At 46.5% G+C, this 26,419-nt stretch overlaps 1 protein-coding gene across 4 annotated transcripts; it reads right to left on the reverse strand.

Moving 5' to 3' along the window:
• Positions 1–2,032: 2,032 nt before the first annotated feature.
• LOC308170307 (ubiquitin-conjugating enzyme E2 Q2-like) lies at positions 2,033–11,418 on the reverse strand. 4 transcript variants are annotated; one of them, XM_080545078.1, is made up of 13 exons: positions 11,259–11,418; positions 9,836–9,943; positions 9,413–9,535; positions 8,587–8,643; positions 8,246–8,386; positions 8,034–8,118; positions 7,454–7,514; positions 7,243–7,333; positions 7,069–7,127; positions 6,663–6,711; positions 6,339–6,434; positions 5,733–5,799; positions 2,033–5,403 (listed from the first exon to the last, which is right to left on the reverse strand). In XM_080545078.1, exons 1-13 carry the CDS (start codon positions 11,415–11,417, stop codon positions 5,372–5,374), a joined length of 1,128 nt encoding a protein of 375 aa, XP_080401204.1. In that variant the 5' UTR covers position 11,418; the 3' UTR covers positions 2,033–5,371. The 4 variants fall into 4 exon arrangements, with proteins under 4 accessions (XP_080401204.1, XP_080401202.1, XP_080401203.1 ...); XM_080545076.1 differs by having other exon boundaries at positions 8,231–8,386; XM_080545077.1 differs by having other exon boundaries at positions 8,246–8,389.
• Between the last annotated feature and the right edge of the window lie 15,001 nt (positions 11,419–26,419).

The following is a 26,419-nucleotide window of genomic DNA, read 5'->3' on the forward strand; positions in this document are numbered from 1 at the left end:
CTTTGCCATGGTTATGATCATCTGCATTAATATGCACTCAGTTTAGATTGACTGAAGCCTTTGTTCTTAGTGTATAGTATCGTGCAGAGATGACAACAGAACAAAAAAAATCTTGTTTTCCTATGTGTAGTAAGTCATGTGGTTTTGGTGAATTTGTGAATCAAACCCAACGTTGTGCCATGTGGTTCAAAGGGCGCAGTGTGTGATTAGTGATGTTACAACTGTGTCCAGCTTGCCATGCAATGCTTTGTAGACTTGGGAGACAAGAACTGCAGTCCATTTGACAGCTATATTCAATATTTCATGTTGTTCGTCATGTTGTGTCTCTATAATTGACCCAATTTGACCCTAGTCCCCTTGTGTATGTGTTCAAGATGTATCATGTACTATAACATTTAGATATACTATATAATTACTTGAGACAAAGTCAAATACATTGTCATGGTCAGGATAAAACACACACACACACACACACATATATATATATTATAAATATACTATAAGAACATGATCTGATCAGTTGGATAATATATGTGTCGAGGGGGTCGTGTCTCAATGAAGAATACGTTTCAGAGGATTACAATTTTTTGTGTATTACTTTTATATGATTTGATCTTACCCTGATGGACAGTAAACAGTTCTTGTTGCATCCTGTGTGATCAAGTGTTCTTTTTGTCTTTTCATAATTTCTCATCTTTGTTTATAACCCTTTTAACAATTCAGTTCTTGTTTTTAGTGTTTTGGTCAGTTTAATTTGGTTGCGGCTGCATGCTATTAGTGTTACACATATTTAATGAATTAATTATGGAGACATGACCTCATAGTGCTGCTGGGACCAGGAGTGGGAGCCAGAATTGTGCATGTTTTGCATATAAGGCAATTATTATGTTTTGGGTTGAATCTAAAGAGCTGACAGCCAGCCAAGTCTCACACATTTCACATGTTATTCAAAGAATGTGCAATTCAAATAGCAAATAGTAATTTCAGATAATGAATCAACACCGTTAAACCAAACTACCATCATGAGGGTCCTCTTATAATGTACGTCCTCCTGAGGGTTAAACAATGATAGTATAACAATTATTTCCCATAGTACCTTAATTAGACTACAATAGTTGTAGAATTACATTTTAATGGACATAAATAAACATTTAATGCAGAATGAAGCAATGACCATTTGCACCTTTAGGGTACAAATTAATGGTTTTACTGTTCAGGAGCAAAACAAAGCCTTTCTATTGTCAATAACTGTACTGCAGTACCAAGGACAAGCAGCAGGATGGCAGATTCTACAATAACTGTACTGCAGTACCCAGGACAAGCAGCAGGATGGCAGATTCTACAATAACTGTACTGCAGTACCAAGGACAAGCAGCAGGATGGCAGATTCTACAATAACTGTACTGCAGTACCAAGGACAAGCAGCAGGATGGCAGATTCTACAATAACTGTACTGCAGTACCAAGGACAAGCAGCAGGATGGCAGATTCTACAATAACTGTACTGCAGTACCAAGGACAAGCAGCAGGATGGCAGATTCTACAATAACGCGCCATCATGGCAACCAACTGAGTGGTGCGATTTTGTTGAAATTGATAGAATCCCAACTAAAAATATGTAGTCAAGTCTGTTTTGATGTCAATCTTCAGACTAGACTGCAATTATTGTTCACAACTGTTGTGTCTCTATCTACCCAACATGCACTGAGGACTTGCATATTTATAAATCATTGGGCCAATTGCTGCCATCTACACAGGAACTAACTAGCCTGATACTGTTGGCCTCGGTTAGTGTCAGTAGAATTCAGCTACTGACCCTTAATCAGAAGAAAGAAAACCGTATAAACCGTCAAATTACGCCCCCCTGTGGTTTTCAATAAATACATAGATACAACCACTGAAAATGATGATTAGTCTGTTACATGAATCGTTTCAGAAGAGACGATAATAATCATGTTAACAATAATTTTAACAACACCAATAATCTTAAAATTCTTTATTTATAAACTTGATGCAAGTTTACAAATCACTGTACATGGTCAAAATTTATCTTGAAACGGAAAAAATAAAATAAAACAAAACCCAAAGCATGCCAACGGTGCAAAACTTGATAATCTGTACACCGTATACTGGTGCCAGAAAAAGAATTCACAATTGGTCTAGATGAACCTTTTCAAAACACTGTCCAGTTATAGAAGCGTGCAAATCCATTCATCACAGCATGACTGTCTATCCAAAGTGTAACTATCTCTGAAAATCCCCCTCTGACCGGAGACTTGGCTTCAGGAGGAAAGCGGTTACATAGATGTGTGCGAAATGACTCCACGGAGTAGTACAATTACACCCTAAAGGGCTTTGAAAGTCATAAGATTACTAGCCATCTATTCTGAGCAGTAATGGAACGCAGCTTTTGTAATTTAGAGCTAAACACACCTATTGGCCAACTCCATGAGAGAAAAACCGCTCCCCCTCCCCGCCACCCCCAGACATTTAAGGACATGTATGATTTTAAATTGGTTACATCCTTTGTACAGTAATAATGTTTAAAACAGTTCATTCAGGAAGACTTTCTCCTGATTTAAAAAGATGAAGTTAAGAACTGATTTGTTATTGTATTTGACCTCTCTAGGCACATTCTTGCCATTTTGTGCAAATATGTTTACCATCAGGCGAAAGATATTTATGTCCTCCCTATCTCTGGAAAAGAAAAACATGACAAAAAAAAAAGAAAGAGTAGAACTGATGTATTTTGGAGGCTGAAGACAAAATGCGTTTACATGTACAGATAACTTTAACGTTAAGATACAAGTCAAAGCACGGAGTGGAAATCATGCCCAACAGAGATACGGTACTTCTACATGCCCTGACCAGCACTGCTCCAAACACATTACAGGACATTTAACACAGGCCTTAATAGGATCAGTGGGACCGTCCACCTTTCTGACATTTCATCATGACACCAACCTGGGCTTGTAATCAGTTACCTCAGAGAGCTTTTAGTAGCCACATTTTGTTTGATCAAAATAGGTCACAGGGCCCCATTCATTCTAAACAGATGTCCAACACACCTTACACCTTGTGCAACACACCCAAATTGTTACTATCACCTTCTGAAGATTACTCTTGTTCTTTGTGAAAGCCACTTTATAAGTTTAAAACTTTCAAATTCAGAAGCTTCACAACAAAACACAAAATGTGGATTATATATAAAGTGACTTTTGGATTGGATCGGTATGGTGTTTTAGACATATTCCTATAATGAACTGGACCATATTGCCAACACTAAATATGGCTACTACTAAGTACCTAAGGAAGCAAAATTATTACAAAAAAACAAATCAATAATAGCCAATGCCTAGTGTAGAACCAGGATTTCTTCTTTTTTTAAACAGTGAAACATACCTTTAACCCACAAGATTGTCAACCCCTTGTCAACAATCAGTGCGTGAACAAAAGCCCAAATTGGTAAGGGGGAAAAGCAACCAATTATATGGTAATAAAACTAAATGCAACACTTATGAAGACATACCCTCCAACATACAGTTTGTTTACCTGAGTTTTGTCAATTTCAACCCTGCTTTTGCAGAAAGTGGTGGGAGATGCACTGCAGAGACCCCACAGTCCAGTAAAGCGTTGTTATGGGGGGGGACTTTAGCACTGCATTTGGGGGCCCCATTGCATGTCAAAAGCTAAAGGGTAAGGAGATTCTAAATTTAAGTTAATAAGAGCAATTTATACTTAAGATAATATAATATAGTAATTCTTCTTATTACACACCAAAGAGATAGCCAAACGTATTCTTGGTACAGACGATGTACGTACGTACGTAAATTGGACAAGAGTAACAGATGCAAATGTAGTGGAAACAGGAGATATACCATTATGGTGATCATTTGGAGAAAACAAAATGTTGCATCCAATTTTGGCGCAGGAATGGGTAGAGCGCATGGGACACAGTATTTATCAATATTTCCTCCCCAGAAGCCCGAGGGCTTTGTGTAAGTGTTGTGTGCCATGAAAGCCTTTGTATGCTCCATAAATGAGATACAACAATGGTCACAAGCAGGCCCACCACAAAATAAAAGCAGGTTGTACTCAATTTAGTGCACACGTAAGGCCTCATTCTGTTAGCACATAGCTAACCACTCTCTACAGAGCACGGGCAATGGCGAGAGCCGGAGCTGAACCATGCAATTGTTCGACCGGTGTAGATGGAAAGTTAAAGGTATGGCCTAGTCGGTTGCGAGGAACGAAACATGTCTTTACATTCTAAACAGGGATGATCACAATGTTTACACAATGCTCATAGCTCACAAGGCCTTTCCTTTTTTTTTCAGACCAATCTTTTGCTCTCATAACAAGGAACTCCTACATTATGGGACAGTCTGTGCCCACTGCACCTGTTCCGCCTTTAGTTAAATCTACAACAGGTGAATCCATTCACATAACGACACGTGGAGTTCAATTCAACAACAGTACGTTACGATGAACCAGTCTTGCCTTACTTTTAGCCCAACAATGTTTGTGATGCTGTAACTGAGAAATTAGCCACATGCACAAGACTCCCGCATCCTCACCATTTTGAATCTGGCTCATTTTGTTTCTGGGATATTAATCGAGCCAGCGAGTACAATTTTAGCATATAATAATTTCTTTTACAAGGTATGCATTTTTTGTACCAGTTAATTGTACACAAAATGAGGAAAAGAGCAGTGTCGAAAGAAGTGACAGCAGTGGCACATCTTAGGTATCCATCTTCATTTTAAACTCCTTCACCACAGCTTCCTGTTAAAGTCCCATGCCGTGGCCTGAAGAGCGTGTAGCTTGCCGTGGCCTGAAGAGCGTGTAGCTTGCTGCCGTGGCCTGAAGAGCGTGTAGCTTGCTGCCGTGGCCTGAAGAGCGTGTAGCTTGCGCTAAAAACAAAGAACAACAAAGCAGCTTCTCTTCAGACTATCTGGTGTCATGTACGTCTTCACTCGAAGGAGGAACTGATTGTTTGTCAAATCCACTTTCCGTTAAAGCAGCAAATGGAAAAAAGCTGTTCTCCACACTTGAGAGAGGGGAAAAAACGCTTTTGTGAAGATTTAAAAAAAGATGAGCACATTTAAAAGATGTAGGACCACTGGTCCCCTCACATCATTTTCCTCAACAAGGGGAAAAGCAAAGTGATGCGGGAGGACAGAGTCTAGCCCACCGTGGGGCAGAGAAACACTTGTTTACTGGGCCAACGAGATGGAAGAACTTGCCAGTTGGTTTCCACAAGAAAGATGATATACTCCCGATAAGTCAGAGGGGAGAAAATAGTTCAAAAAGAAAAAAGAAAATTTTGACCCAAGGACATATATGTTCCCAGTGCATAAAGGAGCGGCTCCTTATCCGTCCTCTTTTGGAGGTGTGTACCAGCCTGCAAAAAAACACACAAGATGCTCCATCACAACAATTTGTGGAATCAATATAGAATTATTTGAGTTTCATTTTTCTGTGACGACTGGTTCAGTGGCAACTCACAATTTACATGTTTTACATTTAGCAGATAGCAATTTACAATTAGAGATTACAGGGACAGACTCCCTGGATTAACTAGTGGGCTAAGTGCCTTCCTAAAGGGCACATTAGTGGTGGTGTTCCCAGGTGGGATTTGAACTCATGACCTTCTGATAACCAGTCCAACTCACTAACCACCAGGCCAGGCCACCACTACCCCCTAGGCCACAAGACTGCTGGGTCACTTACCATTCTTTTCGTGTATCTGCACAAGGGATTTGTATGACTGCTGTGCTCTGGCAAGATTGTACTGATTCTGAGAGAAAATCAGAGATACGCCATGTTAGATTCACAGTTCTCTCTTCTAGGTGGAAGTCCCATTTGACTAACCAAACCATATCTGCTCATTTCAGTAGTGTGGAAACAAAGGCATCTGACACGTGTTGACAGATAAGAGTCCATAGATTACACTACAATGAAATGTCAATAGAGCTCAAGTGGGTGTTCCAGCATTATGTCGGTAGAATCAATATATAGGGTGTGTTTGTAAATATGCTCTGGATATCTGCTCTGGTTTCAACTGAAATCAGTTATAATTTCCGAACGGTCAGAGAGCACCCGGGTGCGCGCCGGCGCTCTCAGAGCGTATTTACGAACACACCGATAGAGGGGGGGCTCTAGCTACAGCTGTTTTGGAGATCTTCTGAATTGCATTTGAATTGCACCTTAGGCCTATGACAATAGTATGACTGTACTCTCTCCTGACTTGAAACATCAAATAACTGCAAAATAATGCACCAAAAATAACAAGAGTGATGTCTCTGGTTATGGTACACATCTGAAGTGTTACAATACCTTATTGGCTCCGAACTGGACTCTGGCTTTTCCTTTGACTAAGGTCGCATTGATCTGCATGATGACAGACTCTATGGAATACGCACTGCTCCAGCCCTGGGAGAACAGAACACACACACACCAAAACACAACTATTACTCAGCTTCTTCTGCCACTTGAAAAGACAGCTGGATGTGGATAGTGCTGACACTTGTCTTGTTTATCGTCTACGGTGAACCTTTCCACAAAAGAAGTTCCCTTACAGACAAAATAAGGTGATTGTATTATTATGATATTGTGTTAAGTTAGGGGGTGAGTGTTGTATGAGGCTTTTAGCATTCAGACCTGTTTTGTGAGAAGTTCCATACACAAGGCTCCTCCACCCAGAACGTAACTGAAATACAAAATGGAGAACAGCCTATGTAACATTTGTACTAGAGTAAGTGAATCATCTATCAGTCATCATAAGCAATCTATGCTAGGGTCAGGTCACAATGCGAGGAGAGAAGAGGATTCATCATCATTGTTTAGCTGGGTATCAAGGGAGAGTTGATACCGTCTCTAGAAATGTAGAACATTTTAAATATCAGACCAATCATGAACCATTATATCAAGCGAAGGGACTGTTACAAAAAACCCCCATTGAAAAACAGTGTTTGATCAGTGAAATGCAATGGAAAACAACAAGACTTATATCAAAGCATTGACGTAAGATATAAAATAAGACTCCCAGACTGCACTGGGCACTCACCCTCCAGAGAGGACGGGCGAAACCACCCGTACGAAAGGTGGATCAAAAGGAAAGTTATCCTGCAAAGGCCACAAAAAACAACAGTACAGATTAGCCAAACGCCTTCAGTGTTGTATAGATAAAGATATAAACATTATTAAAAAATCATTTGAATAAAAAAAAACACACACTCACTTTATATGAGAAATCAAGTAGAATGTAGTCCACCCCTTCCTTTTCCTTCAAAACCTGCAAGTCACTATGCAAGGGACTATCTGGATCTACCCTGCAAAACGTAAACAGAACAGTTAGAACACAATTATCCAGACTTCACAACTAAAATGGAGAGCAAAATGTTTTAAGTCTACTATTCGGTATGAAAATATTATAGCATATAATTACTTACGTCCTTATTTTGACGTGCCATTCATAAAGGCTGTCATTGACTAGCTCCACAGAATAAATACCTGTAAATGAACAAGACACAGGTTTACACTACAGTAACTCCTCAGCTCTCAAGATATCCAGCAGCTTTCGACAAAAGCTAAAAAGGTGATGACGACACTTACAGAAACCAGTCAACATAGCAATGAATTGGTAGTACAGTTTGGCAAGGCAAATTTATTTCTATAGCACATATTCATACAACTTAATGTATGCTCAGTGCTTTACATGAACACTAGATAAAAACAACTATTAATAAGTGAAAAATAAAATTAGTATTCATATACAATTCAATCCAAAAGCCGAACAAAGAAAGTAAGATACAGTAACAATTTAAAATGTTCAGGTTTAAACAAATCAATCAGCTAAAGAAAGCCTAGCACAATTCTTTAAAACAAGACACTCAATTAAAAGCCGAACAGAACATAAGTCATAAAAAAGATTAAAGATAAAAAAGAAAGGCATATATTTTTTGGGCCATGAAAACTGAACTTTGATAAAAAACAAACAAAGAAAAAACAAGCTAAGCGACAGCCACTTACCAGTCTTGTAGCTCTGCGACCTGTAGATCTCCCTGAGTTCTTTCATGAGACGATCAGAGGCTTGCACTGAACCAGAGACGGCACCCTGCGACACGCAACACACATCTTCAAAACCAGGCTACCCTAGAGACCGTATCAAATGAGTAGAAAAATGTTCCCATTCCCCCCCCCCCCGGAAAAAAAGAAAGGCAGCTTACCGAATGAGCACTTACATTCAAGTGGTCCTGCCTCTGGTTCTTACGGATCTTCTCCAGGATTGCCAAGTTCTCTTTTTCAATGCCATCATCCTCTGACTTCTTTCCATCCACTGGCTCCTCTTCTTTCATGTCATAATGGTCAAGGTCTTCGATGTCCTGCTGCCACACAGAAAACTGTTTAATTGTATATAGTATTGTACACACACAATATCATTTTTGGAATGCTATTGAATGCTCACACAGGTACACACACACACACACACACACCACACACACACACACACACACACACACACACACACACACACACACACACACACACACACACACAGGAAGATAGATAAATAAATAAATACCTCTCCCATTTCTTCTTCCTCCTCCTCCTCAGATGTGACTTCATCTGCTGGTCCATGCTATTAAGTGTGACAAAGACATTGACCCCCATTAAGACCTCGCATTAAAATGGTGCTGCATCCTGAATCCAAATACTGTCCACATCACGATAGTGCCCCCATGAAAAGTCAGATGTAAAAAAAAAACAAAAAAAAACATTGTGATCGGATTGCGATGTGCAAAACCACCTCCGGAGGTGGATGAGCTCACATTGTGGTTGGATTGCAGACGAGTGTAAATGAAATCCAGACACAGAGGCTGTTAGCCCTGGTCTGTTCAATTTGGTTTCGATTAAGACACGCGACAGCTAGCTGAAAGAAGAGGCATTTTAACAAAATCTGATCACAATGGCTGACACGGAAGTCAGATAAATGGTGCATTTTTCCTGCCAGGTGGCCAAAGCAAAAGTTAATCAGATCATACGTGATGCGACCACAGGGCACATTTCAACACACGGCGTAAATGTAATTGTATTGTATCGCATTGTAAGCTCACAGATAAGGCCAGAATTCCATATCATATTGACCCTCCTGGTATGTTACTCAGGTCTAGCACGGTGTTACGGCCAATTTAAGTTAAGTTATTTTAGTTAAGGCCCGGATTTTGTCGCACCGCCGAATTCGATTCCATTGTTTTGAATGAGACAATGCACACGGCGTGCGATGCGATATTGTCGCACGGCAACATTCGATTCTCCATTCACACCAATTGAAATAATTCAAAGAATTGACAATCGAATGTTGTCGTGCGACAAAATCGCACGCCGTGTGCATTGGCCTTTAGGCTTACCTTGCGATCTTGGTTGATGGGCCCAGCAGGGAGGGGTTGGTCCAGCATCTCCACATCGGGATGTTGGGGCAGGTTGTACAGGCGACAAAGGTCACAGATGAGACGCTTCAGCTGCTGGAGAAGCTGTGAAATCACAACAGATTAACATCAAGTCAAAGTTCAGACCCTCTTAGAAAACCCCATCAAACAGGGTCCTGCCCAGTAGGCACTCTCCTTTGCAAATCGTTTTTCTGCTGACAGGTAACTAAAATCTCTGTACTCTGTGTTATTCATGCCTAATGAACATCACCCAGTTGTAGGTGGCAGTGCCTTCCACGAGAACTAGAGGCCTGAGTGTGTGGACGGGGGTGTGTGAACTGTAAACGACACAAATCATTGATTAAACAGATGGTTTCTCCTCCTAAAACCAGACAGGTGACTTACCAAAGTATGGCTGCCCTTCCTTACATCCTCTAAGCGCTCCAACACTTCTGTCAGACTCGGGTCATCCGAGTCCACAAACCATATCGGGGGCGTTGAGGGATATGCTTCCTGGGAGATGAAACGGGGGAACACACACACCATCAGTCACAAACTTAGTGTGGTCTTAACCCTAACCGAACACTACTAGCCTCAGATTAAGGTCAAACTCCTCATGTTGGTCATCTAACCATGTCTACTCATGTTGGTCATCTACCATGGCGAACCATCAACATAGATAGATAGATAGAAACATAGATAGATAGATAGAAACATGGATAGATAGATAGATAGAAACATAGGTAGATAGATAGAGGATAGATAGAAACATAGATAGATAGAGGATAGATAGATAGGTAGGTTGATAGATAGATAGATAGATAGATAGATGATAGATATATATAGATATATAGGTAGATAGATAGACAGATAGATAGATAGAGGATAGATAGATAGACAGATAGAAACATAGATAGATAGATAGATAGATAGATATACAGATAGAAACATAGATAGATAGATAGATAGATAGATAGAAACATAGATAGATAGAGGATAGATAGATAGGTAGGTTGATAGATAGATAGATAGATGATAGATATATATAGATATATAGGTAGATAGATAGACAGATAGATAGATAGATAGATAGACAGATAGAAACATAGATAGATAGATATACAGATATAAACATAGATAGATAGATAGATAGACAGACAGATAGACAGATAGAAACATAGATAGATAGATACAGATAGAAACATAGATAGATAGACAGATAGAAACATAGATAGATAGATAGACAGATAGAAACATAGATAGATTCTCGGTCTGCGTTTGGCAACACCGAATTCCCAGGTCACGTTACATTGAGGTGTTGTGACAAGTTATTGTGTTACAAGCTTCGCTATTCGCTATCCAATACTAGGTTTGCCTGCGGGGCGAATGCGTCCTATTATCTGAGTTTTTCCACACTCCAAACATGTAGCTCGTTACTAACCAGCGCTAATATCTCGCTAGCAATAATAGATGACTGTTAGCTAAGTTAGCTAGGTAGGCTAACCCTCCGAATAACAATTGACGTTCTACCAAAATAACCGAATCGTCAAGCGAATCCTCTAAATATACATCAACCTAACTCAAACATCTAACTATCTAACTATCTAAAACATGACATAACTAATGCGTGTCTCTCTGGCTTGAACGGGTTTGGTAGAAATACCAACATTCGTCATGTTTGTCGCTTTGCTGCGCTGCTTAGGGCCTGTATGTATGTGCCTGGCGCTGGGCTAGGCTAGGCTAGGCCTGTATGTATGTGCCTGGTGCTGGGCTAGGCTAGGCTAGGCTACCTCCACAACAAGCTCCTCTCTCTCTCTCTCTCTCTCACCGTGATGTTGCAGTGGATGATCAGCAGCTTGTCCCCGGTCACGTTGAACTGGCAGCTCAGCTCATCTGGCTTCCAGTCGATGATCCTGAACCGTTCGTGATTAGGGTCGAAAATGGACTCCAAAAACTTCAATTCAGCCTTCAGACCCGAAACCGACATCTTCCACTCATCTCCGACCAGAGAGCTCGCGGGGGAGGGAGGGGAGGAGGAGGGGGGAGGAGGGGGAAGGGGGGAGGAGGAGGGGGTGGGGAGGAGGAGGGGGGAGTGGGGGAGGAGGAGGGGGGGAGGGAGGAGGAGGGGGGGGAGGAGGGGGAGGAGGAGGAGGGGGGAGTGGGGGAGGGGGGAGGAGGGGGAGGAGGAGGGGGAGGAGGAGGGGGAGGAGGAGGAGGGGGAGGGGGGAGGAGGAGGAGGAGGAGGAGGAGGAGGGGGGAGGAGGAGGAGGGAGGAGGGGGAGGAGGGGGGAGGAGGGGTTGCCTTAATGTTTCATCATGAGACGAGCACTGTGGATAAAGTAGAATTGTGTGAAATTGTTTTGTCATAATGCCATGTTATGAATCAACGCAAAGAGGGTGCATCTCAATATCATATAATAAAAGAGCCGTAGAAAAAGGGCGTCAGCGTCATCAGCATGGTAATAATACAATAGAAATCACCTGTCACATTAATTTGACAGAAGGAGCTATACTAGTATAAAGTTGCAGCTGCAATAATAACTTCAACTAGGTACAGACACAGGGCGCTTGTTTTGTAGGGTTTATTATTTTATTTTTTACCATAAACATTGTATTCCTCTCTCTCTTTTACTTTAATAAAAATAGAAAGGATACCATACCCAGTGCGTCGTCTTTATAGTCCTGAAGCATCTTCTCAAAATCTGTCACTGTTCTGTTTCAATATTCAATACTGTTCAATTGTTTATCACCAGTGATGTAGATTTTTACACAAAGTGGTGACTACTGGAGAGTCAGTGACAGCTCGGAGAGACGGCGACCGGGGGCAGAACGGGCTGGCAACCCAATCTGTGTCCTCTGAGAGGAGGACCCCAAAAAAGCTACGATGAACTTAATGGAAAAATACCCCCAGGGGTGCCCGAGAGGGGGGGAGGATGAGCACCCCAGTCGGACGGACACAACGGCAACAGACTTAGATAATAGACAAACGACTATGAGCAAGCAGTGTACATGAGGTAAAATCTGCAAGAACATCCATGGCTTAAAGATCCACCGAGCGAGGATGAAATGCCCGTTAGGAGTAGAAGCAACACAACGCACAGGTGTTCAACCTGGTGAGACGCAGGAGGTGCCAGGCCCGGAGTCACCCCATAGTGCCCAGAACCTCCAAGTGTTGCAGTCTAACCCCTCGAGCATCAAGTCCGACCGGAGGCGGATCAAATGGCCAGCAGCTAGCATGACTTCACTGTGGAAGCAGTTCGATGACGATGTCGACCAAATTCTGGAGGTAACGGTGAAGGGCGAGGCTGACAGGAAGCTACAGGCGATGACAACAATCATTGTCAGCATTGCAGCTGAACGGTTCGGCGTGGAGGAGAAGAAAAGCTCCGGAACATCTTACGTAAAGAACCAAAGAGCTGCAAAGATCCATAACATCAGGCAGGAGATGAAAGCGCACGTCCCAGTACAAGGTGGCAGGAGAGGAGGAACGCACTGGCCTGGCCCAGCTAATGTGCATCCTACGGAAAAACATCAGGATTCTCCGCCGGGCTGAGTGGCATCGGAGGCGACGGCGTGAGAGGGCACGTAAACGTGCTGCATTCATAGCCAACCCCTTCAAGTTCATGAAGGATTTGCTCGGGCAGAAGCGCAGTGGCAAACTGGCCTCCTCGCAGGAAGAGATAGACCATCATCTGAAGCAGACGTACAGCGATCCCGCAAGAGAGCAGGAGTTGGGAGAGTGCAACATCCTCATAGACCCCCCTGAACCGGAAGAGCAATTCGACATGTCGGAGCTGCAGCTGAAGGAAGTCAGGGAGGTTGTCCGCAAAGCAAGGGCAAGCTCTGCTCCAGGACCGAGTGGCACTTCATACAAAGTGTACAAGAACTGTCCCAAACTCCTGCTGCGTCTGTGGAAAATCCTGCGAGTCTTCTGGAGAAGGGGGAGGATACCTGAACAATGGAGAGTGGCTGAAGGGGTTTGGATCCCGAAGGAGGAAAACTCCACTCAGCTAGACCAGTTCCGCATCATCTCCCTGCTGTGTGTTGAGGCAAAGGTTTTCTTCAGCACTGTTTCCAGACGGCTGTGTACCTACCTGGCAAAGAACACCTACATCGATACATCCGTCCAGAAGGGCGGTGTGTCAGGAATGCCAGGTTGTCTGGAGCATACCGGCGTGGTGACACAGCTCATTCGGGAGGCCCGAGAGAACAAAGGCAACCTGTCAGTGTTGTGGCTTGACCTGGCAAATGCATTCGGCTCCATTCCACACAAGCTGGTTCAGTTCACCTTGACGAAGCATCATGTCCCCAGCAGGTGTAGAGACCTCATCGCTGATTACTACAGCAATCTCAGGATGAGGGTCTCTTCAGGAGCAATAACATCCTGTTGGCACAAGGTGGAGATCGGTATCATCACAGGGTGCACTATCTCTGTGACACTGTTCTCCCTAGCCATGAACATGTCTGCTGAGCCAGAGTGCAGAGGGCCCCGAACGAATTCCGGACAACGGCAACCACCCATCAGGGCATTCATGGATGACCTCACAGTCACGACAGAATCAGTCCCAGGCTGCCGGTGGATTCTGAAGGGACTCGAAAAGCTAGTGGAGTGGGCCCGGATGCGTTTCAAACCCGCCAAATCAAGATCGATGGTGCTGAGGAAAGGGAAAGTGGAGGACAAGTTCCGGTTTACCATCACAGGCACAGCCATCCCAACTATCACAGAGAAGCCAGTCAAGAGCTTGGGCAAGGTTTTTGACTGCTCTCTGAGAGACACAATATCCATCCAGTCGACCTGCACTGAGTTGGATGGCTGGCTGAAATCCGTGGACAAGTCAGGCCTACCCGGGAAGTTTAAAGCCTGGGTTTACCAACATGGCATTCTTCCCAGGATCCTGTGGGCCCTCCTTGTCTATGCGGTCCTCAACAGTGGAGACCTTAGAGAGGAGGGTCAGCAACCACCTCCGGAGATGGCTTGGATTACCAAGGAGTTTGAGCAGCACCGCACTCTATGGGAACACCAACAAACTGCAACTGCCCTTCAAATCCTTGGAGGAGGAATTCAAGGTGACAAGAGCCAGAGAAGTGGTTCAGTACAGGGACTCAAGTGATCCGAAGGTGGCTAATGCAGGGATCCAAGTGAGGACTGGCAGGAAGTGGAGGGCAGAGGAAACTGTTCAAGAGGCAGAGGCGAGGCTGCGTCACAGGAGCTTGGTGGGAGTGGTCACACAAGGTCGAGCTGGGCTTGGATCCTTTCCAACTCCCCAAATGAACACCAGGGGGAAGGAAAAGCGCCGCCTTGTTCAGGAGGAGGTGAGAGCAGCAGTGGAGGAGACAAGAACCTGCAAGGCAGTGGGAATGAAGCAACAGGGAGCTTGGACGAGATGGGAGAATGCGAGTGAGAGGAAGGTGACCTGGGCTGAGCTTTGGAAAGCCGAGCCTCACCGCATCAAATCCTCATCCAGGCAGTCTATGATGTGCTTCCAAGCCCGTCAAATCTGCACACATGGGGCATAGCAGAGACACCAGCATGCCAACTGTGTTCCAAGCGAGGAACCCTGGAACACATCCTCAGCTGCTGTACAAGGGCCCTTGGAGATGGACGGTACAGGTGGAGGCATGACCAAGTCCTGAAGACCATTGCTGAAGCCATCAGCGCAGGACTTGTGTGGGCAAAGCAGTTCCGACCCTCCAAGAAAACCATCGCCTTTGTCAGAGCTGGGGAGCAGCCAACCCCTGCCAGGAAAACATCTGCAGGCATCTTGACCTCTGCAAGAGACTGGCAGCTGTTGGTTGACCTTGAACATCAGCTGAAGTTCCCCAGCCACATTGTAGTCACCACCCTGCGACCAGACATTGTTCTCTTGTCTGAGTCCACCAGGCAAGCAGTGCTGCTGGAACTGACAGTCCCGTGGGAAGACCGCTTGGAAGAAGCCTTTGAGAGGAAGCTCTCCAAGTACGCGGGACTGGTCAGTGACTGCCAGCAGGCTGGTTGGAGAGCGAGGTGTTTCCCAGTAGAGGTTGGTTGCAGAGGATTTGCAGCCCGTTCCTTGGCCAGAGCCTTCAGCAGTTTGGGCATCGATGGAGAGAGAAAGAGGAGAGCCATCCGCAGTACCACCAATGCGGCAGAGAGAGCCTCTAGATGGCTGTGGCTCAAAAGAGGAGAGCCATGGAGTCATGGTAGCTAGTTAGCCATCTGGACACAAGCTGGGGTCTGATCAGCCCCAGCTGGGTCACCTGGAGGAGGTGTATGATGTTGAAAGACCCGAAACGCCCGATGATTCCAGGAACATCACTGAAGATGTGTCCAGAGGCATCAGTAGATGTACAGTATGTACACAACACATGACAACATTTCGCAACCTATGAATGAATAACGATTAAATGAAATGAGAGTTGCTAAAACTCACATATCCCTTAGCTTCAGAGGCAAGGATTCACTTCACGTCTAAATACAGTCGTACTTGACTCACATGCAATAAGATGTATATGAGACAGACAATGTGAACTAAAAACATATGAACATATATAAACCATTTTTATCCATACTATCTAGTTACTATAGTAACTTCAAAGCAATAGTGATGAAGGGAGTCTCACAGGAGACAGTTCGGGTAATTTCTGCAGGAATTGAGCAGTGCCACGGATACAATTCTATTTAAAAAATGTTTTAATATGATATCAGTAACAACAAAACAATCTTTTAGGGTATTGTGTGTGGATGGATGACAATTAGTGTTTATTTAATCCATTTTAAATTGAGTCTATAACACAACAAAATGTGGAAAAAGTGAAGGAGTGTGATGACTTTCTGTAGCCACTGCGCAGGGACAAGTCTTGGCTCTGCTTGGATGACTGATTCTCGCCTTGCAATGCAACCCAGAACTGTCAGGTCAGTGAAGATTAAACACCCCTTCCGGCAGTAAGAGCTCCCATCATCTATTTAAGTTTCATTGATCAGAAATCAGATGTTTGGAGTATGTGATGCAAAATTATATTTGTTCATTCATCATCTATGTATTGTAACTGTCTGTACCTATACCTTTCATATCCTACTTATTTGCTGTTGTTTAATTTTGGTCTGATTTGGTTATTTTATATTGCCAATTTCCTTTACTTGTCTCTTTCATTTATGGGGTATGTGATGCTAATTCTATTAGTTTATTTCTTCAATATTTTTGTAGTGATAAAGGGCTGCAATTAGATCTTCAGTTAATCATACATAACATCATGCTATAGTTAGCCTCTGGTTGTACAATTCTGGCTGCCCCTTTGACAGCGGTGGACTGATCTGAGATTCATTTACCACTTGAAAGAACTTGCCTATGCCGGAATGCCACGGACTCTCTGCCTCTGTTTTTGCATCCTAACTTTGATCCAATGTAAGTTTACAAATATGTAATTTCTTCAAATGTACATACAGTATAACAGCTTTATCAGGTATTGTGCTAGATAAGAACACATGCATTTTATAACAGTGTTTTCAAGAAATGAACTTTTGGCATGCTGTCATCCTCCCACATCTCTTCTTGCAATGGAGATTACAGAAAAACTAGATCTTAGTTAAATACAGAAACTGCTCATTATATTATGGTAAATAATGGGAATAATTCAACCTTTATCCTTAGGCGATATCTCATCATGTTTTCCCTTGTACATAGTATGTGCTTATCTCCGACTTCTCCTGTCTCTATCACCCACATTCTCCTGTCTCTTTCAATTCACACCATCTCAAATGACACTGTAAGACATCCACACTTTGTAATGAAGCCCTTTGCACACATTATGTAGTCTTATTAAAACTCTTTCAACCGATCCACCATTGGATATTAGTATGCAGCCCTTGTATGTTAGAGTGTTGTCATATTTTCTAATACATATGTTATGTATGGTTCATATGCTCTATGGCGTTGCCCTTGCAGGTGGACTTGCTATCAACTCGGAGGAGCGGCTGGTGAAGTGGCTGCTGGGTAAAGACCGCTACAATAAACTGATCAGACCTTGTGTAAACAGGTCTGAACTGGTCACCATCCAACTGCAGGTTTCCCTGTCCCAGCTCATCAGTGTGGTGAGTTCTGCTCTTTCACGGCCCTCTGTGGCTCAGTTGGTAGAGCATGGTGCTAAGTTATAGCTAAGAATGCTATGGTTGTAGGTTAGATTCCGACTAAGACCATATAGAAAATTGCATGCACTCACTGCAAAAGTGTAAGTCGCTTTGGATAAAAGCATCAGCTAAATGACATATTCTTTATTATCATGGAACTTTGAATTCCTACAAAGCTGGATGTGAAGTTTGTCATATTATAGATACAGTATGTCTATTTTTGTAGAATGCGAGGGAGCAAATAATGATCACCAATATCTGGCTGAGACAGGTAAGACTGACAGACGTCACTCCCTAAGATTACAGAAACTATTGTCGTTAACTGAACATTACAGTGCAGCATTCATTATCTTAGCTTAGTTGATCTGCAACTTTTGCTCTGTAGAACTGGGTCGATCACAGGCTGTCATGGAACCCTTCAGAATTTGATGGAATTGACAAGGTTCGGATTCCAACCCGGCAAATATGGCTCCCAGATATTGTACTGTACAACAAGTAAGTATCAACTCAACCTGAAATGTATATGACTCTGGGACTTCCACTACCCCCCCTTACCCCCCCTGTCACACACACACACACGCACACACACACACACACACACACACACACACACACACACACACACACACACATACAACTGAAAATGTAATCACATTAGTTTTACATACTCTAATTTACAGCCTACATAATTATTGGTTCTACCTCCCCTTTCTGTCATTGTCCTTTATTTTAATTTTTGCGTATATAGTGATGTTTATTACATTGTTGTTCTTTTTTTATTATATTGTTGTTTGTATCTTTATGTCTTATGCACCAACCACACCTAGTCAATTTCCTGTATGTGCAAATATACTTTCTTGTAAAAATAATTCTGATTCTGATTCTGATATGCTTTTACATCCTGATGAATAATCTTCTATTCTGCAAACATGCAGCTAGACACAAGCTATCAATTCAATTAAACACCACCATATTCATAGTCAAAGGAATTGGATCCTGAAATGTAGATCCCGCATATTATGTCTCAAATCTTTTCACTTCTGTTTGTTTGTTCTTTCACCCTCCCCTCCTTCTCCACAGTGCTGATGGCAGCTATGAAGTGAAAATCTTCACCAACGCGATCGTCCTGTTCAACGGCTCCATCCTCTGGCTGCCACCAGCCCTCTACAAGAGTGCGTGCAAGATCGAGGTGAAACACTTCCCCTTTGACCAGCAGAACTGCACCCTGAAGTTCCGCTCCTGGACGTACGAGCACACAGAGGTGGGTTGTACAGAGGGGCGGCAGGTAGCCTACTGGTTAGAGAGGCAGGTAGCCTACTGGTTAGAGAGGCAGGTAGCCTACTGGTTAGAGAGGCAGGTAGCCTACTGGTTAGAGAGGCAGGTAGCCTACTGGTTAGAGAGGCTGGTAGCCTACTGGTTAGAGAGGCAGGTAGCCTACTGGTTAGAGAGGCAGGTAGCCTACTGGTTAGAGAGGCAGGTAGCCTACTGGTTAGAGAGGCAGGTAGCCTACTGGTTAGAGAGGCAGGTAGCCTACTGGTTAGAGAGGCAGGTAGCCTACTGGTTAGAGAGGCTGGTCAGCGATTGGAAAGTCCCTGGTTTGATCCCCACCCCAGGAGGGTGCTGGATGTGTGCTGGTGACTGGAGGGTTGCTGCTGTTGTTTCTTCTTAAGTAACTTGTTTGAGATAGATCACGAATAAACTTCTGAGTTTTAAGACTATTTATTAAACAAAAGGTACAGTTTACAAGAAGAGTTGATGCTGTTGATGAGGAGGTGAAGCCTGCTGGAATGAGAGAGTGACCGTGCCCCCGGGTCCACTCCCCTATTTTGTATACAATAATATGTAAATACAGTTTCAAATAATAGCCTATCACATTTACTGTAGAGATGCCCCAGGTGTGAAAGAGGGGTTGATCCCCAGTTAGGTTCCATTTTGAAATACAGTCACTCTAGGCTCCATCTTGTAACGACCATTTGGCTTTTTTAGGAACAAAGAGTCATAAACCGTAGCCTACCCCCCACAGTTCAGGAGGATATCTTACAGAACTTACAGTATGCAAGTCAAAAGGCAGATGATACTATACAATTCATGTGTGTGTTTGTGTCAAAATATACTACACTGCCTGGCATCATATCTAAGGTGTGCACTTGAGCAAGGCATTTAACCTCTAACTGCTCCTGGCGGTGGGCCTGTGTGTTTTCAGGGCATTTCTGCTTTATTGGGATAGCGACAGTAGAGATTGACAGGAAGGATAGGTGAGAGAGAGTAGGGATGACATCTAGGATATGTCGATGGCCGGAATCGAACCAGCGACCTTGCGATGATGCAGTATGCACATTAGTGTGCTATGCCACTAAGTGCCCCATGTGTGTTGTCTTTGGGGGGGGGGGGTATGTGTGTTGTCTTTGGGGGGGGGTATGTGCAGAAATACCACATTCAGGGTTCCCACGGGTCCTTGCAATCCTTGAAAGTTTGTGAATTTGAGAAAAGAAAATCAAGGTCTTAAAAGTTTTTGAAAATAGACATGGGTCATTGAAAGTGCTTGAATTCCCCCCCCCCCCCCCTCTCTCTCTCTCTCTCTCTCTCTCTCTCTCTCTCTCTCTCTCTCTCTCTCTCTCTCTCTCTCTCTCTCTCTCTAACTTAACACAGTAACTTTACACATATTTCACAATAATATTGTTTTGCTGTGCTGTGGTAGAAAAGGCAAGAGACCATCTCGTGTTCAAGCCTCTACATTCAAAAGCCTCTCTTTTTAATTGTTGTCTGTGAGCGGATAGTTCCTATTATATAAATTCTCATCTAGATCTGTCTCAAACTAGGCCGTGTTGGGTCCTTGAATTTGAGGGAATTGAGTGTTGAAAGTCCTTGAAAAGTGCTTGAATTATTTGATGTTTCAGAAGGAGTGGGAACCCTGCACATTCCAAACAGTGATTGATTGATTGATCGATGATTGATTGGCCAATCAAACATGGTTTGTTTGTTAAAGGTGGACCTCGTCCTGAGGACGGCGGTGGCCAGCATGGACGACTTCACCCCCAGCGGAGAGTGGGACATCCTGGCCCTGCCCGGGCGGCGTACCATCAGCTTCTCCCAGCCGCCCTTTGTGGAAATCACCTACGACTTCCTCATCAAGCGGAAGCCCCTCTTCTACACCATCAACCTCATCATCCCCTGCATCCTCATCACCTCCCTGGCCGTGCTGGTCTTCTACCTGCCCTCCGACTGCGGGGAGAAGATCACCCTGTGCATCTCCGTGCTCCTGGCCCTCACCGTGTTCCTGCTGCTCATCTCCAAGATCGTCCCGCCCACGTCGCTGGAGGTGCCGCTGATCGGCAAGTACCTGATGTTCACCATGGTGCTGCTGACCTTCTCCATCATCACCAGCGTGTGCGTGCTGAACATCCACCACCGGTCCCCCAGCACGCACACCATGCACCCCTGGGTCAAGCGGGTGTTCCTGGTCAGGCTCCCGGCGTTCCTCTTCATGAGGAGGCCTCAGAACCACTCGGCCCGCCAGCGGCTCCGCCAGCGGAGGCAACCCTGGGCCGGGACGGGCGCCCCCCCCGGGGCGGAGCACTACGACTGGGCTGGCCCTCAGGCTGACCCAGCCTCCCCTTCTTCCAGCTTCCTCTCCTCCTCTCCAGTGGGGTCTCCCTCGGGGTACCGTTACTTTAGGGACGGGGACGTGAGGATGCCGGAGAGACGGTTCTCCGCGCAGGACCTGCATTGGCGGGGGAGGTCCCCCCCGGTGTGGGAGGGGGGGCCCGAGGCACAGGATGTCCAAGACGCGGCGGAGGGGGTGCGGTACGTCGCAGACTACATGATCGAGGATGATGATGATCAGGCTGTGAGTGATTTCCTTATTCGTTTTATCTTCCTTTTTTTTGCTGCAATGATTGGGTGCTGGTAGTTGTAATGTTATTGTCTGAATATTTGTTCTCTCTCTCTCTCTCTCCCTCTCTCTCTCTCTCTCTCTCTCTCTCTCTCTCTCTCTTGCACCATGTGTTCTGCAGGTGATTGAGGACTGGAAGTATGTGGCCATGGTGGTGGACAGGATGTTCCTGTGGATCTTTGTGATTGTGTGTGTGTCTGGCACTCTCTTCCTCTTCCTCCAGCCTCTGTTTCACCACCAGGTGTTTCCCTAACCCTAGCCCTAACCCTAACCCTCACCAAGGGCCATGGTCTGAATGACTCAGAACTGTCTCTGAAACAGACTATACCAGGGGAGGCTGGTGGAGGTAGAATGAGGAATGGCTTCAAACACGTGTTTAAATCCGTTCCTCACTCCATTCCATGCATTACAATGAGCCCGTTCTGCGATTTCTACCTACACCAGCCTTAAGTGTACGATGGGAATGGGGGTGAATAGGACGTAAAAAAGAATATGTACACTGCTGTTGAGTGTCTAATCAATAAACTACGTAATCACACTGCTACATAGGCTACAGTTGAGGGTCACATGGAACTGACAAAATATATAGTCTGCTGCCACCTGTTGGATCTTAGTGGTATTTCTTACAATATAATCTGTGTGTTAGTATAGGATCACAGTGTTCTGTTATTGTGTGTCATGTTTAGAGAAGATGGCCTCTGCACCTGGCAGACTGGCTGGCGTTCGGCAGACGTATCTGACTCCCAGGGGCACTGACCTTGGGTGTCTTGCGTGAGCTGAGGGCGCCAGGGCTGCCTGATGTGTTGATTATTACCATGTAACAACTGTGATACAATGAGTATTCATTAAAGACTGAATTTCACAACAGGTCTAGCCTGACCTCGGTGGGGCCAGCGAAAAGGACTAGCCAATGTCTGCTTTGAACTCAGGTAAAGGGTTTTGTTGCCTGTAGAATAGTAGGACATCAGCTGTAATGTAATGGGTGTTGTGAATCCCTCATCGGCTCCGCCCCCTCCTGCCTCGTTGGCGCTCGTTGAGCCTCATCAGGCTCAAGTGGAGACAGCTGGGTCCAGCTATCAACTCAGGAGGAGGCAGCCCTATAAGAAGCCCCAGAAACCTTCCTCCGACGCTTGATTATTTTGACCCATGTGGTTAGTTGTTTGGCTCTCCCTGTTGTCTATTCTCGTTCAAGTAGTTTCACTTCAGAGTTTTGTTTGTTTGTTATTTTGCTAACCTTAGTTGTTTTCTTTGTTGATCCTCGCTCCCCAAAGGAACCTGCCTCCCCCTGCCTAGACCCCCTGCCTGCCTATCGACTACGTCTCCTGCCTATGTCCCTGCCTGCCTAACGACCACCCCTCCTGCCTATGCCCCTGCCTGCCTGCCGCCTACTCCTCCTGCCTAACCCCCTGCCTGCCTGCCGCCTACTCCTCCTGCCTAACCCCCCCGTCTGCCTGCCTGCCGACTATTCCCCCTCTCTGCTCTGGACTGGTTAGTACACGTACATATTTCAACACTTCACTCATCTACATATCTACACCACACTAGTTTTGCACGCTAGACACTCACACCCAGACACATAGAGTACAGTCCCACTCACACCTCATTTACATTATCCAGTTCTCTGGCATCCACACATTCCCCCCACTTAGGCCCCGTTAGAGTAGGTTTATTCTTTTGTCCATCATTTTAATAAATCCTTTTATTGTTAGTTTGCCTCTTGTGTCCGTCTGTTCTGGGGTTCTGCCACACTTGACTCTTTTGCTAGTGCTACCATAACAGAATAATCAAGCCAAAATGAGTCAAGGCAGCACCTCGGGGCAGACGCCCGCAGTTAAGCCCAACCCAGTATCCCATTCAGTTGACGAGCTTGTTTCCGCCCACGCGGCCGAGCTCGCGTCCCTCCAGGCGGAGTTGAGTAAGGCTTTCCCCTCCGTTCAGGGTAACATCGCTGAGCTCCAGAAGTCGTCCACCTCCGCCTCAGCTGCTCTCGCCTCCCTTGCTGTCCAGATGGGCACTCTTGCCTCTGCGGTGGCTTCCATCCAGCTGAGGCTGAACACGCTCCCTGGAGGAGCTGCAGTCCCTGCTCCCCCTGCTGATTCACCGGGGGTTCCAGCCCCCCCAGGGCGAGCTCCCGCCCAACCCGAGCCCAACCTGGTTACCCCTCGACCCTTTGGAGGGAACTTTGATCTGGGCAGAGGGTTCCTGACCCAGTGTGAACTTTTTTTTGCTTTCCAACCGTCCAAGTATGGGTCAGAAGAGGCTAAAGTAGCCTTCGTTATGTCCCTCCTGGTGGACAAGGCTCTAGACTGGGCCATAGCCGTGGTGGGCAGAGACCCACATCTTGCCCAGGACTACGAGGCGTTCCGCCGGGAGTTTTCCTTTTTGTTTGACCACCCCTCTGACGGCGCGGACGCCGCCTCCAGGATGCTGGAACTCCGGCAAGGCTCCAGGACCGTCGCGGACTACACCCTAGAGTTCCGGATCCTCGCTGCCGACAGCGGGTGGGGAGACATAGCGCTCCTTTGCGCCTACCGGCGGGGTCTGAGTGAGGCGGTGAAGGACCTTATCGTCCGGGACCGCCCAGGCTCCCTTCAAGAACTGGTCACCTTGTCCCTACAAATGGATGAGCGCCTGCGGGAGCGCCGCCAGGAGCGCAGCCAACGCGCCGTGGGGCCCCCTCACTCGGTCCCCAGCCGCACGTCCTCTCTCCCCCGTTTTGCGGCCGCCCACTCGGCCCTGCCCCCTCGGGTTCCCATGCTCTCCCCAGCCCCGTCCACCTCTGAGTCAGCGGAGGAGCCCATGCAGGTCGGCCGGTCCCGCCTCTCTCAGGAAGAGAGAGAGCAGAGAATGCGGGGCGGGCTGTGCCTGTATTGCGGAAGACCCGGACACGTCCTCCGAACCTGCCCGGCGCGGCCAAAAGACCCGGCTCGCTAAAGGAGGGGTTTTTGGTGAGCCGTGCCTCGATCCCCCAACCCATCAAGAACCACAACCGGCTGTTCCCAGCCACCCTCTCCTGGGGTGAGGAGTCCATTTCTGCCGGCGCCCTCATTGACTCCGGGGCCGACGAGTGCTTGATGGACATCACCCTCGCTCGTCAGGCCGGCATCCCGCTCATTCCCCTCGACCATGCCTTGTTCCCCCAAGCCATCGATGGGAGGCCCTTAGGTAGGATCACGCATAGCACTGAATCCCTCACCCTCACCATGTCCGGTAATCACGTCGAGACGGCACGTTTTCTTGTCCTCCACGCCCCCACTGCACCCCTAGTATTAGGTAGGCCGTGGTTGGAGAGACACGATCCCCACATCTCCTGGACCACTGGACGGATTTTGGGCTGGAGCATCCCCTGTCATGCCAACTGCCTACGCTCCGCCCTCTCTCCGTCCAGCGGTCCCAGGCCCTTAGTCTCTCCCCCGGACCTCACTGGTGTCCCCTCTACGTATCTTGACCTGGCCATGGTGTTTAGTAAGGACCGCGCCCTTTCACTTCCTCCTCACCGGCCGTATGATTGTCCCATCAACCTCCTTCCCGGGGCAGCCCTTCCCAAGGGTCGTCTCTACAACCTCTCGGTCCCGGAGAAGGAGGCAATGCGCAATTATATAGCCGAGTCCCTAGCCTCGGGTGTAATTCGACCATCGTCTTCCCCCCTCGCGGCGGGCTTCTTCTTTGTGGCGAAGAAGGATGGTGGCCTGAGGCCCTGTATAGATTTTCGTAGTTTAAACACCATCACTGTTAAGAATAAATACCCACTCCCCCTTATGAGTTCCACTTTCGAGCCACTCACTCACGCCCGGGTGTTCACTAAACTTGACCTCCGCAACGCCTACCATCTGGTTAGGGTCAAGGAGGGGGACGAGTGGAAGACCGGGTTCAACACCCACCTCGGTCACTTCGAGTACCTGGTCATGCCCTTTGGCCTGTCCAATGCCCCCGGAGTCTTCCAGGAGCTGGTCAATGACGTGCTGAGGGACATGATAAATGTTTTCGTGGTTGTTTACCTGGATGATATCCTGATCTTTTCCCCGACCATGGAGGAACACCACCAACACGTGCGCCTGGTCCTACAACGGCTCCTGGAGAATCGTCTCTTCGTCAAGGCGGAGAAATGCGTCTTCCACTCCTCCTCTGTGACGTACCTGGGTAACGTCGTGGAAGAAGGGCAAATGCGCGCCGACCCGGCTAAGATTAAGGCGGTGGCAGAGTGGCCACGACCCACCGACCGAACACAACTCCGGCGCTTCCTCGGGTTCGCCGGGTTTACCCGGCGGTTCATCAAGGGGTTTAGCCAGGTGGCGGCCCCTCTCACTGCTTGTACCTCCACTGTTCGCCCGTTCTCTTGGACCCCGGAGGCTGAGGCGGCCTTCTCCACCCTGAAGGGCCTCTTTACGACCGCGCCGGTGTTGGCCCACCCGGATCCAGCCAGGCAGTTCATCGTGGAGGTAGACGCTTCAGACACGGGCGTCGGGGCCGTTCTCACCCAGCGGTCGGAGGAGGACCAGAAGGTCCACCCGTGTGCCTACTACTCTCGCCGGTTTGACCCTGCTGAGAGGAACTACGATGTGGGCAACAAGGAGTTGCTGGCCATCCACGCTGCCCTCGGAGAGTGGAGGCACTGGCTGGAGGGGGCTAAGCTGCCGTTCCTTGTGTGGTCTGACCACAAGAACTTGACCTATATGAGGACGGCAAAAAGGCTTAACCCTAGACAGGCACGCTGGGCCCTGTTCTTCAGCCGATTCGACTTCACCCTCACCTACCGCCCGGGGTCAAAGAACGTCAGGGCGGACGCCCTCTCCCGGCTGTTCCCGGGGGAGTCCCCGGATATGCCGGTGACCCAAGACACCATCCTCCCCCCTACCCGGGTGGTAGGTGTCGTCACCTGGGCCATCGAGTCGGTGGTCAGACAGGCCCAGCGTGCCGAGCCGGACCCAGGTACCGGACCCCGGCACAGACTTTTTGTTCCCTCCACTGTCCGGCCGCAAGTGCTAGAGTGGGG

This window comes from Nansenia antarctica (assembly GCF_963989245.1).
Source record: "Nansenia antarctica genome assembly, chromosome: 14".
Classification (NCBI taxonomy): Eukaryota; Metazoa; Chordata; class Actinopteri; order Argentiniformes; family Microstomatidae; genus Nansenia; species Nansenia antarctica.